This window comes from Acinonyx jubatus, chromosome D1, assembly GCF_027475565.1.
Source record: "Acinonyx jubatus isolate Ajub_Pintada_27869175 chromosome D1, VMU_Ajub_asm_v1.0, whole genome shotgun sequence".
NCBI lineage: Eukaryota > Metazoa > Chordata > Mammalia > Carnivora > Felidae > Acinonyx > Acinonyx jubatus.
The window spans coordinates 11,372,930-11,389,582 of record NC_069390.1 but is presented as its reverse complement, the minus strand read 5'-3'; the positions used below and the strand labels follow the sequence as shown (position 1 = coordinate 11,389,582).

The 16,653-nt window shown below is 45.1% G+C and overlaps 1 protein-coding gene across 1 annotated transcript in view; it reads right to left on the bottom strand.

Annotated features, from left to right (window-relative positions):
• Window positions 1–16,653, bottom strand: part of OSBP (oxysterol binding protein) — a 35,064-nt gene that overhangs the window by 5,268 nt on the left and 13,143 nt on the right. Inside the window, exons 4-10 of the mRNA XM_053203136.1 lie at window positions 16,433–16,631; window positions 16,075–16,177; window positions 15,698–15,752; window positions 15,388–15,519; window positions 9,613–9,858; window positions 9,218–9,338; window positions 811–914 (exon numbers count right to left, since the gene is read on the bottom strand). Coding sequence (XP_053059111.1) covers window positions 811–914; window positions 9,218–9,338; window positions 9,613–9,858; window positions 15,388–15,519; window positions 15,698–15,752; window positions 16,075–16,177; window positions 16,433–16,631 — 960 coding nt within the window. The remainder of the gene's footprint in view (window positions 1–810; window positions 915–9,217; window positions 9,339–9,612; window positions 9,859–15,387; window positions 15,520–15,697; window positions 15,753–16,074; window positions 16,178–16,432; window positions 16,632–16,653) is intronic.

Genomic DNA, 16,653 nt, shown 5'->3' with positions numbered 1-16,653 from the left:
CCAGGTGCCCATGGCTTGATTTTATCAGTCCCAGGGGATCTGAATGTCTGCTAGACCCCATGCCTCATAATTCCTCACTTTTCCATCTTAACACTCTTGGACTCCCTTGCTTATGGCTTCCGGTCTCAGCTGACCCGAGAAGCCATGGAACCTTGGTATTCAGAACCTTGGTATTCCAGGTTGGGATCAGGACCAAATGCCTTCTGGTTTTCTTTCAATTGTGTGTCACGTTAGGTGGCCTATGATATGCCCCTCAACACATATGCTGATATTCACATAACGGTTTGCCTTTTCCAAACCAGGCCCTTGTCAGCAAACTGACAAGTAATTAGATGTTATTTTAGTACAGTTCTTACACTTGTGTATTTTGTTAAATACTTTTCAATCTCTACATATTTGTCATGGGTCTCCAGTGATACAGTAACTCTTTGAGGACAATGTCTTATCTGATTTTGTATCCCCAAGACCTAGACTCTGCCTGGCAGTAAATGTCTGATGAATAACGAAAGGATGAAGAAGAATAGGAGCCGTGTTTATTATTTTCCTGTACTTTCATAGTAGCCGACACAGTCCTGATAGAGCAGTCATTGAATGAATGTTATAAGTTGGTCATTTACAAGTAAGAATTTGTAGTATAGAAACTCGGGAAGGTTGAGGTGGGGCTACTGGCTGAGAGCAGTTCGTTGGGAGAGGTGGATAAATCAGGGGCAAGTTCAATCCGGGGCAAGTTCACATGCCCTGGACACTGCAAAGACGTACCTAAGAAGGTATTCTTCTGAACTTCAGTACACTTTGGGCACCTCTGCTTACCTGATCTATCCACAACTTGCCCACGATAATGTTGTGCACCGTTGTGGTAACTTTTTTCCAAGTGTAGTGGTGCCCAGTTGCATGGAAAATACAGTGGATGCTACCTGGAAACAGAGAGAGGTACACAAATTAAGCCAAATGTTAGGATAATAGCATCACTTTAGGTACAAATAATAATGGATTAACTTTCTTCTATTAATATTTCTCACTTTGAAAAGGAAAATAATAAACCAAAAAGGATTTATAATTTTTTTAAATGTTTATTTATTGAGAGACAGAGCGTGAGTGGAGGTGGGGGCGAGGGTGGGGGCGGGCAGAGAGAGAGGGAGACACAGAATCTGAGGCAGGCTCCAGGCTCTAAGCTGTCAGCCCAAAGTGGGGCTCGAACTCACAAACCGCAAGATCATGCATGACCAGAGCTGAAGTCAGACGCTTAACTGACTGAGCCACCCAGGTGCCACTATAATCTTTTTTTTAAGTTTATTTATTTATTTTGAGAAAGAGAGAGCACAAGCAGGGGAGGGGCAGAGAGAGACAGGGAGAGAGAGATTCCCAAGTAGGCTCCACACTCGGTGCAAAGCCCCAACACAGGGCTCAATCTCACGACCCTGAGATCATGATCTGAGCCAAAATCAAGAGTTGGGTGCTTAACTGACTGAGCCACCCAGGAGCCCTAGGATTTATAACTGTCTTAAATACTGGAAGCACTGATTGATTTTTTTCACCTGATTTTTAAATTTATGAATAAAATACACCTAAATGATGACAAACGCTGATAACTGATAGAGCTTGGCTAGGAAGCAACATTCTGCAATTGTAGAAATAAAAATGAAAGCAAAAGCTCCAATTCTTTTCACCAACTCGGCCTGCCCAGACCATCTGCAAAATTGACAGGAACAGGTCCAATGTGCCCCAATATGAAAAATGAAATAGAATTGTGGAAAGGAGCACACACTGGTCGTCAGGACTGGGGGCCAGGCCCTCTTGTTAGTCACTAGCTGTGTGACCATAAGCAAACCACTCTTCTAAAGGCCTTAGCAGTAAAGAAGGTGTAGTGGATGGAGAAGGGCTCTGGAGCCAGGAAGAACTGGATTCAATCCTGGCTCCACCACTCATTGGATGTGTGATCCTGGTCGTGTAATAAAGAATTGGTCTGGTCTTCATCCATGGTTCCTGGGAGGGAACCTCTAAACCTTTGGAATTTCCTAAGTAATAGTAACGTCTGTGTTATTCATGGGGGCCCTGATAGTTTATGCCAAAGAGCCGACGTGGTGGACCCCTAGATAGCTTATGCTCAAGAGGAGGCCAGGCCAGAAAGGCCAACCATGTAATTAAGAGACTTGGGGCTTTGAATCACTTGAAATCAGCCAGAACCCACCCCCCCCCCCCCCCACCTCCTGGGAATGGTATTCCCTTCTCTGTAGGGAGGGAAGGAGGCCTAGATATTGAGTTCACTCATGTGGCTGATGATTCAGTCATGCCTACCTAATGAAACCCTAATAAAATCTCTGGACAGCGAAGCTTGGTGCAGCTTCCTCGTTGGTGAACATATCAATGTGCCAGGAGGGCTACGTGCCCTGATTCCACAGGAGAAGGCATGGAAGTTTATGTTCACGACCCTTGCAGACGTTGCCTTATATGTCTCTTCATTTGGCTGGTCCTGATTTGTACCCTTTGTAATAAAACTGTAATGGTAAGAACAGCATTCCCCTGGGTTCTGAGTCATCTTGGCAAATTATCGAAACTGAAGCCAGTTGGTCAGAAGTACAGATGGCCTGGGGACCCCCAAATTCGTGGCTGGCATCTGGTGTGAGGGCAGTCTTGATGGAGACTGTGCCCTTAACTTATGGGGTCTGCATGAATCTGGGAGGTCAGCAACAGAACTGCATGAGAGTATTGTGTCCTGGATAGGTTGTGTAATTTCCCCAGGCCTCTGCTTTATAATCTGTAGACGGGATAAACAGACCTTGTTGTGCAGCAAATGTCTGTTTATTTGCCCAGTAAAACGCCTGAAACATCATGGGCACTCAGCAGATACAGTCTTCTCCTGTTCTTATGAGTTCATCTCAGACACCAAACCCAAAAGTGAGGTGAACAGAGGTGACTACAGATTCAAAACAATAAAAAAAAAAAAAATGGAAAGATACGCAACAGATATGTAGATCTTCACGTATGTGCTGCAAATACGGTCACTTATGAGAGCGGAGAACTCTAAGCTCCCTCTGCAGCCACTAATGAACAGAAGACTAATTATGTGTCTTTCTCGTACAAGAGACTAAAATAGCCCTGCTGGCTGCAGCAGCCATGATGACAATGACGCTAACGAGAACAGTAGCAGCCCTGCTGAGAGCACCTGCTGTGTCCCAGGCGGTAGGCTGAGCTACCGGTCTCTTCACACATGATCCCATTTAATCTCAACAGCCACCTTTCAAGTACCTGTGCTGCCCACACATCTCCTCAATCCCTCACTCAATACCTCTTCCACCACCCCTGCCATCTAAAGCCACTGTCATCTCTTGCCTGAAGCCAACAACTTTGTTTTGGTCCCAGCTTCCACTTCGGTCACCTGATAGTCTCTGGTCAAAATGATCCGTGTCAAACATGTCCCATCAACGCTGTGTCAAATCTCTCCGTTTCTGCCCTCTGCAATTAAAACAGGACTCACCCCCTTTCCCTGGTGTACAAAACCCCACAAGAGCCGGCCCCTGCCGGTCCCTCAGATCGCACTCTGAAGCTGCTGGCGGCCTTGGTGCTTCTCGAGCATGCTGTGTCTGCTCCCCTCTCAGGGCCTTTCTCTTTAAGGGGTTCCCTTGCTGGGACACTTGCCTGCAGATCTTCTTCTGGTTGCTTTCTTTTTATTAGTTAGGTCTCTGCTCCAATTGTCTCTTCAGAGACCATTTCCTTGACGACCTTGTCCAAGAAAGCACAAACACACTTGTTTCTCCACCGTTAACCCCTGTCTCCACTTGCTCTATTTCTTCGTGGAATCACCACTAGATAAAAATTAAATATTCACGGACAATAATTATTACGGAGGTGTTTTTGGTTACTTTTTTTGTCTGCTCAAGAAATGGATGCCAGCTAAGTGAGGGCAGAGTGGCTCTGCTCACAACACGCCCACAGCACCTTGAACCGTTTCTGGCATACCGTGGGCATTCAGATACCTGTGGACACTTCAGCTGCAGGCACTGTTCTCACCTGCCTTTGTTTCTACTGCTGCTGGAACGGACTGCCACAAACTTTATGGCCTAAAACCACGGGGTTGTTAAACTGTTACAGTTCTCAAAGTCAGAAGTCTAAAATCAAGGTGTCGGAAGGGCTGTGTTCCCTCTGAAGACTCTATTAGAGATCCGTTTTCTTGCCTTTTCCAGCTACCTGAGGCCACCCGCATCCTCCAGGCTGTGGTATCTCTCTAGTACCACTCACACCTCTTGCTTCTGTTGCCACCGCCTCTGATTCTCCAGCCTCCCTCTCATAGAAACCTTTGGGATTGTATTGGGCCTATAGGAATACTCCAGAATTATCTACCCTTCTCAAAATCTTTAATTTAACCACACTGCAGCGTTCCTTTCACTATGAGCAGTCGTATAGTCATAGGTTCCAGGGATTAGGATGTGGACATTATTCTGGGAGGAGGGAGCCTTATTCAGCCTATCATACCCCCATTTTACCAATGAAGACTCTGAGCCCAGAGAGAGAAAGTATTTTTCCAAGGTCACACAGCTAGTGAACGCCAGAGCTGTGGATCAAAATAAGATCAGAGTATCTGTACTGCCTAGTACCATATCCTTGTGCCCCACCCTGTTGTTCTGCAGTGTCCCTTTCAGCTCCCAGGGATAGTGGGAAAACAAAGAAAGCCCCACGGGTGCCTTCCTTTATATAATATCTGTGTCTTGGAGACTTGGCAATAAATTAAAGATCTAAAAATGGAGGTTCTTAAAATATTTGGAAAGGAAGATATCGCCACTTCAGAATGGTCAAGGACTTCCATATTTCCTGTGCCTCAGGTAAATCAATTTTTTTCCAGTAAGATCGATTTAAGAACACTAGCAAAAAATTATCAGAATCAACTTCTTCAGAACTCTGGTAAAAAAATGAGCTTTGTGGCATTTTAACTTGCCCTACTCCCATCCTCCTCTCCCCAGCTTGGCAGTAGCCTTAAAAACCAGTAGCCTTACAATCACGGCAGACGTGAAAACCAGGAAGCAGCCTAGCAAACACTGGAGGGAGCAGATGGTATGAAGCTCCCCAAAAGCCTGATCTCCAAGAAACTGTCACTATCTGATCTGTCTGGTGGTTCCTCTTAAGTTCCCACTCCTAGGGCTCTGACCTGACTCAGCCCCTGCTCCCCTCAAACAGCCTTTTCCTAGTGGCGATGATCAAAACAACCAATGGCAATTATTTAACACAGTGGCTGCCTGAGGCAGCGTTCACAATTGGGGCAGTTAATAAATAGTGGACCCAAATCCCAAATCTGATGAAAAACATTAATCTACATATCCAAGAGGTACAACAAACTCCAATAGGATAAACTCGAAGAGCACCACACTGAAACCCATCACAATCAAACTACTGAAAGACAAAGAGAAAATCTTCAAAGTGGTAAGAGAGAAGTGACACATCACATATAAATGACCCTCAATAAGATTATCAGAAACCTCAAAGGCCAAAGGCAGTGGGATGACCTATCCAATAATGCTGAAGGAGAAAAAATTATCAAACCAAGAATTCTGTATCCAGCAAAACTATCCTTCATAAACAAAGAAAAACTTCAGACATTTCCAGACAAACAAAAACTGAAAAAATTCATAGCTGGCATACCTTCCCTTCAAGAAATATACCAAAGGAGGGCCCCCCCCAGATGGTTCAGTTGGTTGGGCATCCAACTTCGGCTCAGGTCATGATCTCACGGTTCTTGAGTTTGGGCCCTGCGTCAGCCTCTCTGCTGTCAGAACAGAGCCCACTTTGGATCCTCTGTCTCCCAATCTCTCTGCCCTTCCCCCGCTTTCTTTCTCAAAAATAAACATCGGGCACCTGGGTGGCTCAGTCAGTTGGGCGTCCAACATCAGCTCGGGTCATGATCCATGGATCGTGGGTTCAAGCCCCACAATGGGCTCTGTGCTGATGGCTAAGAGCCTGGAGCCTGTTTCAGATTCTGTGATTCTGTGTCTCCCTCTCTCTCTCTGCCCCTTTCCCATCTCTCTCTCTCTGTCTCTCTCTCAAAAATAAACATTGAAAAATCAAAACAATAATAATAAAAAATAAACATTTAAAAAAAGAGGAAGAAGAATGAAAGAAATACACCAAAGGAAGTCCTCCGGGCTGAGATGAAAGGGCACTGGACAGCAACTTAAATCTACTTTATGAAGAGACTGGTAAAGGTAACTATAATTAAACTATTAAAGAAGAAAAGAGTATGACTGTATTTTTTGCTGGCAACTCTTTTTTCCAATGCATGATTTAAAAGACACCTGCATAAAGCAACAGTTATAAAACTACACTGGGGGCATTCACTTTCGAGTGTCCCTTCTCTGTAAAGAGAGCTTTCCTACTGTTCTTCTTTTCTAATCTTATACTCTAATAAACTTTTGCCTGCTGCTAAAAACAAACCAAAAAACCTATAATGATGGGATTATAATGTATAAAAGTCATAATTTACATGAAAATAAAAGCACAAAGGAGGAAAGACATAATGGATCCAAATAGCTGCAAAGTTTTTGTACACTATTGAAATTAAATTGGTATCAATCTCAACAAGATGCTTAGATGTTAACTGCACTACCCAGGATAACCACTAGAAAAATAGCTTTAAAAATATAGTAAAAGAAACAACACGAGAATTAACATGGTAAATTGAAAAATATCTATTTAACACAAAATAAGGAACTAAAAAGGAAGAGAGGAACAAAAAAGACAGAGGATATATAGAAAAAAAAAAAAGCCAAAATAGCAGATGTAAATCCTACCTAATCAATAATTATATTAATTATAAGTAATCACTCTAATCAAAGAGTAGAAATTGGAAGAATGGATAAAATATATCAGGGGAATTTTTTTTTTTTTTTTTTACTAATGTGTCATTCAGGAGCAAATTCAGGGTCCATGGAGCCCAGTAGTGTGTCACTGATGCAGAGATCAACAGGCTGAGTTGAGTTGTTTCATTCATATTCCCAAATTGTGGTTCTTCTTGGGTTAGAGAGCTCCAAAACTACAAAATAAAACCCACTTAAACGTGTCTCTTTAGGGGCACCTGCCTGGCTCAGTCGGTGGTCATGATCTCAGGGTCATGAGTTCGAGCCTCACGATGGGTGTAGAGATTACTTAAAAATAAAAATCTTAAAATAAATGTGTCTCAACATTAATGCTACCACCTGGTTCCAGTGCCCTGGCACTTGATGAGCAGATTCACATGTATCCTCTGCCACTATCTTCATCATTTTGTACACTTCCAATATGTTTTCCAGAAGGGTTCTTCTTTCCAGACTGCAGGAGTTCTAACTTTTCTACCCTACTTTACAAGGAGACTCAGACTTTCTGCCACCACCTCAAAAACCATCTGTCCGCTTACTCTCTCACAACTCTGTCCATAAATCGTTCTTCAGTGACAGCTACTGGCTTAACAATTTACCCTAGGGGAGTCGAGTGCCACTGCAGATGCGAAAATTTCACTGCAGGATTCTCCTTCCAATTCACTGATCCAAAAATGTTAAATACAGCCATCCCCAAGGCCAATGCCTGGAAATCCCACTCTCTGTACTTCAGTTTCCGGTCACTATGTCAATTCTTTGTTCAGTCTCCCCATGAAGGCTGGGATCTTTGTTTTGCTCACTTATACTTCCCACCTGGTCCATGGTGGGTACTCAGTATCTAATGGATGAAGGAACTTAAGGCAACAGCACATCCTGGTGACCTGAATCCTTAAATAACCATAGGAATGGAATCCTTTCAAAGGTAATTTTTGACTCTAAAAAATTAGATCCACCACATATATCATATTCAAATATTTACCCCTCAAAGGACTCCAGATTAGACCACTCATAGACAAAATGTATAGCAGATCACTGGTAGATTTACTGCTATTTTACTGCTATTTATTAGATTTATTGCTACTTTAAAAAATGAATACAACCCTCCTTAGAATTAAATATAACCTGTCCCTTTGGAGATCCTCACCAGGCCTCTGAAACTCTTCTCCGTGGGGGGAAAGTCATACTGCAATAGGACCACTAATATCCTAGTTGTGCAAATTAGGTAAGAACATCCCAAGCATTTACTACCCTCAACCTAATACTTGTGAAATTATTAGCATCAAAGACAATTAAGCAATTGGAACCATTTTCAGGGCCTTGGTAAATAAACATTAAGAACAAAGTCATCGTCACCTTTTCATCTAAGATCTTTTTGCATATTAACCATGAAGCGGTAAAGCTAACATTCCATTTTCTTTTCTCCTTTTAATATATTCCCAACGTTTCTGGGTTTGGTCTCTGGCTACTTTCTAGTTTCTAGGAAATTTCTATACCTGCTATATTTTGTATTTCTGAAAGAAGACAACTCTAGCCACGTGCTACGGCTAGGCCTCATGGAAGACTAGAACCAGGAAATGGAAGGCCACCAGGAGCTCAGGCAGTTCCTGGCAGCTCTGTTTCTAGGGAGGTACTACTTGGTTTTTCTCTTTCCGCTCGTGTTTCTTTTTTGGCACTCACTCTTCTGGACACACACGGCCAAATGTGGCTACTCTGGTTCAAGTGAGCGTCGGAGAATCTCTAGGACGCTTTGTGAACAATCTCATTTCCCCTAAAGTGTAGAGACTCTCCAACACTGCAAATCAGGATGCCTATTCCCAGGCCTGATCTTTCTGATCTCGGTGCAAAATTAACTTATAATCCAGTAAGATCTTTTAAAACAAAGTTTCATCCTACCTGGAGTTCGGCCAATACATCAATGATACCTAACCCTTCCAGTGGTGAAGAGAGAGGGAAGAAAGGAGAGGAAAAGGGGAGGGACCGTCTGAGAGACCTAACCTTGCAGTCACAAGACTTCTGATTTACTGAGTAAATGGACTGGTATGAAGTACATTGCCAGTGTAACACAGGAAACAACACTGGCTGATAGAAAAGGCGTTAAGCATGCGCTAGAATATGTATTCTAAAACACTGCTTAAAGATTTACTAAATATAGCTAAGAAGATAAAGAATTCATGCCTGGATGGATCCTTAAAGAGCCTCCTGGCTCCTCACTCATTTGATAGCTGAGAAGTCAAACGAGCTGCCCAGAGCTAGAGAGGATGGTTCAGTGCCCAAATCAGACTTTCAGTCTCCTGACTCCTAAGCCAGGGACCACTTCCATCATGCCAGAAAATCTTTCACTCCTGGAGGACTAATTCTTACAAGGATGGCGGCCTTACCGAGGGGCATAATGGAGAGGTATTTGCCTCGGAACTTGCTGGTGATTTTGATTTCCTGACGCAATGTCCAGCCATTTTTGGACTCGGCATGGTGTGCAGCAGCAGGGGGATGATGACTCACCTTGAAGAAATCAGTGGTTCAAATTAAAGAAGGAGAAGGAAAAGATGCTGCCTACGAACTGATGATAAACACCCCGAATTCACACTTGACATTTTTATCCCCACAACAGTAGGTGAATACCAGGGCCTCTAGTGTTGAAGCCCTGAAGGAAAAGACACGGCAGTCTGGGATGACAGGGACCGAATTTCTGCAAATAGGACACCCAGGGGGATCAACTGAAAAGTCACCCCTGTCTTCAAAAAGTAAACGCATCACAGTCCCGAGGCTCCTTTACCTGCTCACAGAGGGATCGGTACCCGTTCTCCTCTAATCGGTCCAGCTCGAAGGTTTCCCCAAGGAGTGGGTTGAATGGCTTGCTGGTACGGAAGACAGTAGTGGAGTAGGAGGACACGGTGAAAGCTGCAACATAACAGAGCTGTTCTAGAGAGTTCTCACATTTTGCAGCTCGGTCTAACAGCTCGTGGTATTCCAGATCTTCAGTAAGGCGCTGAAGCATGGATAAGGGCTCGTTAAAGTTCACCTGTCAGGAAAAGAACAGATATAAAAACTTTGCCCACACATCCATAAGAGACCGTTTCATTGTTTTGCAGGTGGAGAGACATATCAAGATGTCGAGATGATAAAGCAAATCACTGGGAAGAGAAGACGCCTTTGCTCAGGAGACCAGCTCTGAGATCTAACCTGCAAGCAACCCTCTCTCCCTGGTCGACTGACCCTGTCAATGAGCAAGATACATTACTGTTTTCATTTATTTCACTAACTGTATGCTCTTTGAGATGGGAACCGTGCCTCTCTGTTCATCATTGCATAGCCATAAGCTATTGATGCCTCACCCACGGGAAACGGTCATCAAATAGGTACAGAAGGAATGAATCAAAGAGGAAATGTATTTTAGCACAAGTATACCCAGAGAGGAAGTGAGGTATTTAAAATTCTTGAGGGTGAAAAGAGAGGCTGATAAATTATAAGTACAGGCACGTCCTGACTGGTGAAAAGAAAACATTACAAAAGTTAGCTTCTACACCCCAGAGGAGATGATTGTGAATTATTGATTGAGTTCTACATCAGGCCAGGATTCTGATTTCTTCCCTGAGGCCGGACAGTCGTGTTGTGGACCGGAGTGCTCATGATGGAGGCTGACAGGGGACTGAGTGTTTCTGCCTTTCAAGTTTTAGAGCCAACTTAGGACTTTCACCCACAGGATCAAGTGTGTGTGTGTGTGTGTGTGTGTGTGTGTGTGTGCGCGCGTGTTTCTGTCAGGAGGAAGATATTCATTTATTCACTTATGCATTCCACAAATATTTACTGAGCCCTCATGTGTTCCAGACCCTGTACTACCCACTAGGTACGGAGAGAAGTGAACAAAAGAGACACTGTCTCTCCATCCCCGCAGGAGTTAACTTCTAAACTAACCGTTTGGAATTTAAGATGACTTTACTACTTAAAAAATTACTGTAAAAACAGGTTAGGTTCCCAGGCTACCCCATAAAGCTGATTTAGCTTTACAATACAGCAATATCACTGAACAAGTGACATTAGCCTGAGTTCTGAATCCAGAGAAGACAGGAAGGAAGAAAGCAACTCCCTTTTCACTGAGAGCCGGCCTAGAGCAATATTTCAGTTAAAACAAAAACACTTCTCTTTCCTATGCTCTTTTTCTCTATTTTTGTATTCTGTATTTTTGTACAACCTTCTACCCACCAACCCCTGAGCCACATACTACTATAATATTTGACTGTCCTCTCAATTGTGAAGTGTCTTATAATTTTTACTATAACCGACTTTAAAAACAAAGTATAAAGGAAAACATTTACCTGAGATATGTCACTCAAAGAGAACCAGTATTAATATTATCATGTTTCTATGTATCTATACATTTAAAAATAAATAAATAAATAAATAAATAAATAAATAAATAAATAAGCAAGCAAGCAAGCTTAGAGCCTACTTTTTCTCTGAGAAATATACCCAGCATTTATCTGGGAAAATTCCTCACGAATGCAGAGCCACTGGACCAACATTAGAACACTCCTCTTGGGGCACTTGGGTGGCTCAGTCAGTTAAGCGTCCAACTTCGGCTCAGGTCACGATCTCATCGTTCATGGGTTCAGCCCTGCACTGGGCTCTGTGCTGACAGCTCAGAATCTGTAACCTGCTTCAGATTCGATGTCTCCTTCTCTCTCTGCCCCTCCCCCACGCCCCCACTCATGTTGCCCCCCCCTCTCAAAAAAAAAAAAAAAAAGTAAAAAAAAAAAAACGCTCCTCTTTTGGAAAGCAGGATCTACCCCTGCCTCAACTAAAAAGGGCGCCACACTCCAAAACCATCTTCTCAACACTGAGAGACACTTCGAGAAAACCAGTGGAAGAAAAACGGACACTGAGGGGGTAATGGACTAACACAGCTCAAATCCTCAAGAGCCTTTTTTACAGAAGGTCCTTAGAAACGAGGCCAACAAAATCTCTCATCGGCAGAATTTCAGGCCACACGAAGTAACACTTCCGTGCGTGTTGAGGAAAACGAGACGGGCAATGTGTTCCACCGATGGCTACAAGACACATGGCACACAGCCGGGGGCTGGAATCGGTGCAGCCTTAAGCCCTCGCCGTTCTCACTCGCACAGCCCAGGCCCCCAGCAACTGTTCCAGGAACCAGAGTTTCTCTAAAAGCGCCAAACTTTTCATATTGGTCACTTTATCACCCAGAAGCCCAACAGGGAAACAAACGAACCTGCGGATTTAAAGCAGAAGGAAGGAGGGAATTTGGTACTAGGCTGATGGAGGCTCAGGCAGCCAACAAAGACAACCCTAGAGATTCCAACAGCAGGAAGCCACGGGCTCTGGGCTGGAGGAACAAAGGGAAGCAGTGGGAGGACCAGGGCTCAGAGGCCAGGGGTACCCGCAGAAGCTGAACCGGGGGGGGGGGCAGGGGGGAGGGGGCAGTACCCTGGGGTCCCTCCGCCTCTCTCGCTCCAAACTCGCGTTCGTGCCTTGCACTGGTGGAGCCCAACTGGACGTCAAGGCACAGAAGCCTGAGAAACTGCCTGGAGGAATCGACTCTCCTGTGACACAGCATAAAGCAGGGAAGGGTGAGGACTAGAGTTTCAGGCAAACAGGTCCAGGACTGCGCAGCCCTAGTGGCAATGTCAACAAGGAACTACTGGTAAAGGAGAGAAAGGTCACCGAGACTCAGAAGTTATTTCTAAGCAGAAACTGCACTTCTTTCTTTCTTTCTTTTAAAAAAAAGGGTCTTTTTTCAATGTTTATTTATTTTGAGAGAAAGAGAGAGAGAGCGAGAGGGGAGGGGCAGAGAGAGGGAGACACCGAATCCGAAGGCTCGAACTCATGAAACGTGAGATCACGACTTGGGTCGAAGTCAGACGCTCAACTGACTGAGCCACCCAGGCACCCCAGGAACTTTATTTCCAAGGCTGCAATGGCCTGCCTTTCCAGCCCACCTTCCCACTACTTTCTGCAAGGCTCCAGGGCAGGGGGGGTTCTTTTTAGGCCGCTAGTGAACCAATTGTTTTATGTGTCTCTAACATGCTAACTCATGGCCTTTTCTTGTCTGGAGATTGACATTTTCTTACACACCTACCTATTAATCTATTTGTTTTCTTTTTTTTTTTTTTTTTTAGAGAGAGAGAGAGAGAGAAAGTGCATGAGCTGGGCAGAGGGGCAGAGAGAGAGAGAGAGAGAGAGAGAGAGAGAGAGAGAGAGAGAGAGAATCCCAAGCAGGCTCCATGTTCTGTGCTGAGCCTGATGTGGGGCTCGATCCCACGACCCTGGGATCATGACCTCAGCTGAAATCAAGAGTCGGACACTCAACTGACAGAGCCACCGAGGTGCCCCTAAATCTTTGTCTTCTAAGACCAGTTAATGAATCACTTCAACATCTACTGAATGGTATGTATGTATGTGCCAGGCACCGGCTAAGCATCAAAGATACGAAAACCAACAAGACACAGTCTCTATAGACCACGAGGAACACCGTCTGTGGAGAGGCAGAAACCACGCTCTGGTCCATAAGACCCAAGAGGGGAGGGAATACTTCCTGCATTTTCCCCGCTCTCCATTCTGCCCTTCTTCTGCAAGAAATAGAACCCCCCAATTTTTAACGAGGTCCTGCCACTGAAGGTAGGAGTCTTCACTTCCAGCCTCTTTTTCAGCTAGCTGTGGCCATAGAACTAAATTCTGGCCAAAGAGACTAAAGTGAAGATAGTTTATGTAATTTCCAGGAAGCACCCTGAAAAGACAGGACATGCTCTTCTCTTTCCTTCTTCCTTCTGGCTGGAATGAGAGACGCTGAGGGTCCCAGCAGGAGCGGCCACTTCAGACCTAGGAACTGAGGCCCTAGCAGGGCAACAGGACAGAAAGAAGCCTGGTCCTGAGAGTGTGGAGTATGGCACGGGCCCTGGATCACCTACTTCTGGACTTTAACATGAGAATGAGTTAAGCTAATATTTGTTTAAGGCAGGGGTTGGCCAGCTTTTTCTGTGAAAGGCTAGATAGTAAATATTTACATGGTCCTCAAAGCCTAAATATTTACTATCCCATATGACACTGCCATGTGGCCTGTTACACTGACCCAACACGGCTGGTGCAGGATGGAAGCAGCCACAGACAACACATGATGCATGAATGAGCATCACCGCGCTCCAATAAAGCTGGAGGGTCACGAACATCGAAATTTTACGCAATTTTCACATCATGAAATCTTATCCTCCCTTTGATTCTTTGGAAATATTTAAAAAATATAAAAACTACTCTTAGCTTGCAGGCTGCACAGGTCGCAGACAGATTCGCCCTTGAGGCCCACAGTTGGCTGACCCCGGGATTTACACAAACAGATTTGAAATGTTTCTTTACACTGACCCTATACCTAACTGACACACCGGCCCAACACCAGGCAGATCGCAGGCACTCAGTAAATGCTTATGTAATGAACGAGCAACGGAACCTGTTGGAACACAAAGGACAGCCCTCCCACCCTGACCGGACACACGGTGAAAGCTTGCTAAAAAAGATGATGCCGTAGCTGAATCCTGAAGAAAAGAGTATTAGCCCTGGGAAAAGAAAAGCGGCACGGGTGGGTGGAGAGCAGATGTAAGTCCTGGCAGAAAGAGCAGTCTGTGCAAATGCCCTGCGGGGGAAAAAACCAAGATGCCTCTGCATGTCTGAAGGTAACTGAGTGACTAGACGGCCAGTGTGGGTGGAAACTGGTCCAAGAGAGGAAGTATCAAGCCCACTGAGGAATCTGGACTATGCTCAAAGCAAAAAGGATCCAGCTAAGGATTTTAGGCTAAGGAGTGACATGACTACTTTTGTAATTTGAGAAAAGCCATTTTCAGGGGTGCCTGGGTGGCTTAGTTGGTTGGGCGTCTGACTTGGGCCCAGGTCATGATCTCACAGTTCGTGGGTTTGAGCCCCGTGTCGGGCTCTGTGCCGACAGCTTGGAGCCTGGAGTCGGCTTTGGATTCTGTGTCTCCCTCTCTCTCTGCCCCTTCCTTACTCATGCTCTGTCTCTCAAAACTAAATAAACATTAAACAAAAAATTTTTTTAAAGAAAAGCCATTTTCATAACGGTGTGGACAGACTGGGGGAGGGCAGGACAGGAGGCAGGGAGGTTAGCCCAAACACTGACTTCACCATGGAGATGGTCCTCATCTTCCCAGATGGAACAATGCTTCTGCGCTCCCCAAGCCTGTGTATGGACAGTGCTTCCCGTAACACTACCACAGAGAGTAAAACTGTCTACCTGTTTTCATGTCCATCTCTTTTAAACTATGTGCTTTTTGAAAAACAGAAACTATGCCCTATTTATCTGTGCATGCCCCCAGGCACATCTAGCTTAGGAATCTGCTCATAAACATTATAAACCAATGCATCTGATTCTAAATGCTCTGGAAACACACCAGATCCATAGACTACACTAAGGCAGCTAATTTGAAGGGGCAGTTTATGACTATAAGGGTAACGAAGACCATGTCACGAGCTGCCTCTCAAGTGGGTGGGGCAGTCACGGGGCAAGCCCGGTGTGTAAGAACCTCACCGGCATGGGGATCTTTGAGAGTTCTTTCCCAATGCAGTTCTTCATGATGCTCCATAAATTGAGGCTATAGTTTGGCTTGTATGGTATCCTAGTTCTCTTTTCCTTCTTGGTCTCTTCCAGCTGATGCTTGTACTGAGGGCAAAAACAAAGCCATTCAATTACCCACAAAGAACAGAAAACCCGGTATTTATAAGCTCCCCTGCCCCCATACTAAAGAATCAGCATTTTCTGTTTTTCTTAGCCCTTTACACACCACTCCTTGGGAATCACACCCGAGTCCCTCACCCGATGGCTCCCAGGTGAGAGTTACCTGCTCATCCAGGCTGATGTCACTGCTGGCTCCACTGATGTTGCTGCCAGTACGTCTACACAGGCGGGAGACACACGAGAGTCAGAACACAGATCACAACTAGACTCCGCTCCTCGCCACGTCTTTGCAGAGCGGAATGATAAGCGCAACTCGGTAACGTAATGGGTGACCGAGCGACAACACTCAGATTCAAAGTGCGTGAATGTAAACATCTCTGGAGAACTTGCTCATGTAAAAAAGTTGACGGTGTTCCACTCGCTTAAGGAAAAGAGTCCGGATCTTAGTTAACCCTGACAACTACGATACTCCCACCTAAATATCTCTCAACATCGAAGGTCAGATGTGCTCATTTTTCGGGGGAGGCAAGGACAACTTACTTGTGGCCCAAATTTTCAGGCATGGTGATGATCTCAGGAGCATCAAAAAACTCATTCTCATCATCCTCATCGCTCATGTCTCCTTTGCCAGAGCAGCACTGATCTGCAGGGAGAAGCAGCCCTGTCGCTCACCGTGGCTCGGCTTTACCCAAACCAGGCATGGCAGGATCTTTACTGCGCGAACCACAAACATGGCCACGCATGATAGAAAGCAGTGGAAAAGCCAGGAGAAGGAAACGGCTCCAGTTCCCTGTCACAGTAGTCATTGGTTCTCGAGAGTCTGCAGCTGTTCTATCAAGGGCAGAAGACGGCCCTGGCTCACGTGTGAACAGGCGACCCCGAGGACCAAGCGTCTTACCTTTTCCGGAACCAGTGCTGCCGGGAGTGTTGGCAGGCAGCACGGTGGCGCCCCGGAAGGCCCTCTCCAGGTGATTATGTTGCTTCGCCAGCTGCTCCAGGGTCTCTTCCAGGCGGATACGCTGGTCTCTTTCATACTGGAGGGACTTCTGCCATTTTTTACTGTGGGTCTGGGCTAACATGAGGAAGTCTCTGCAGGCCTGTATGGGGAAAGAGTGGAGA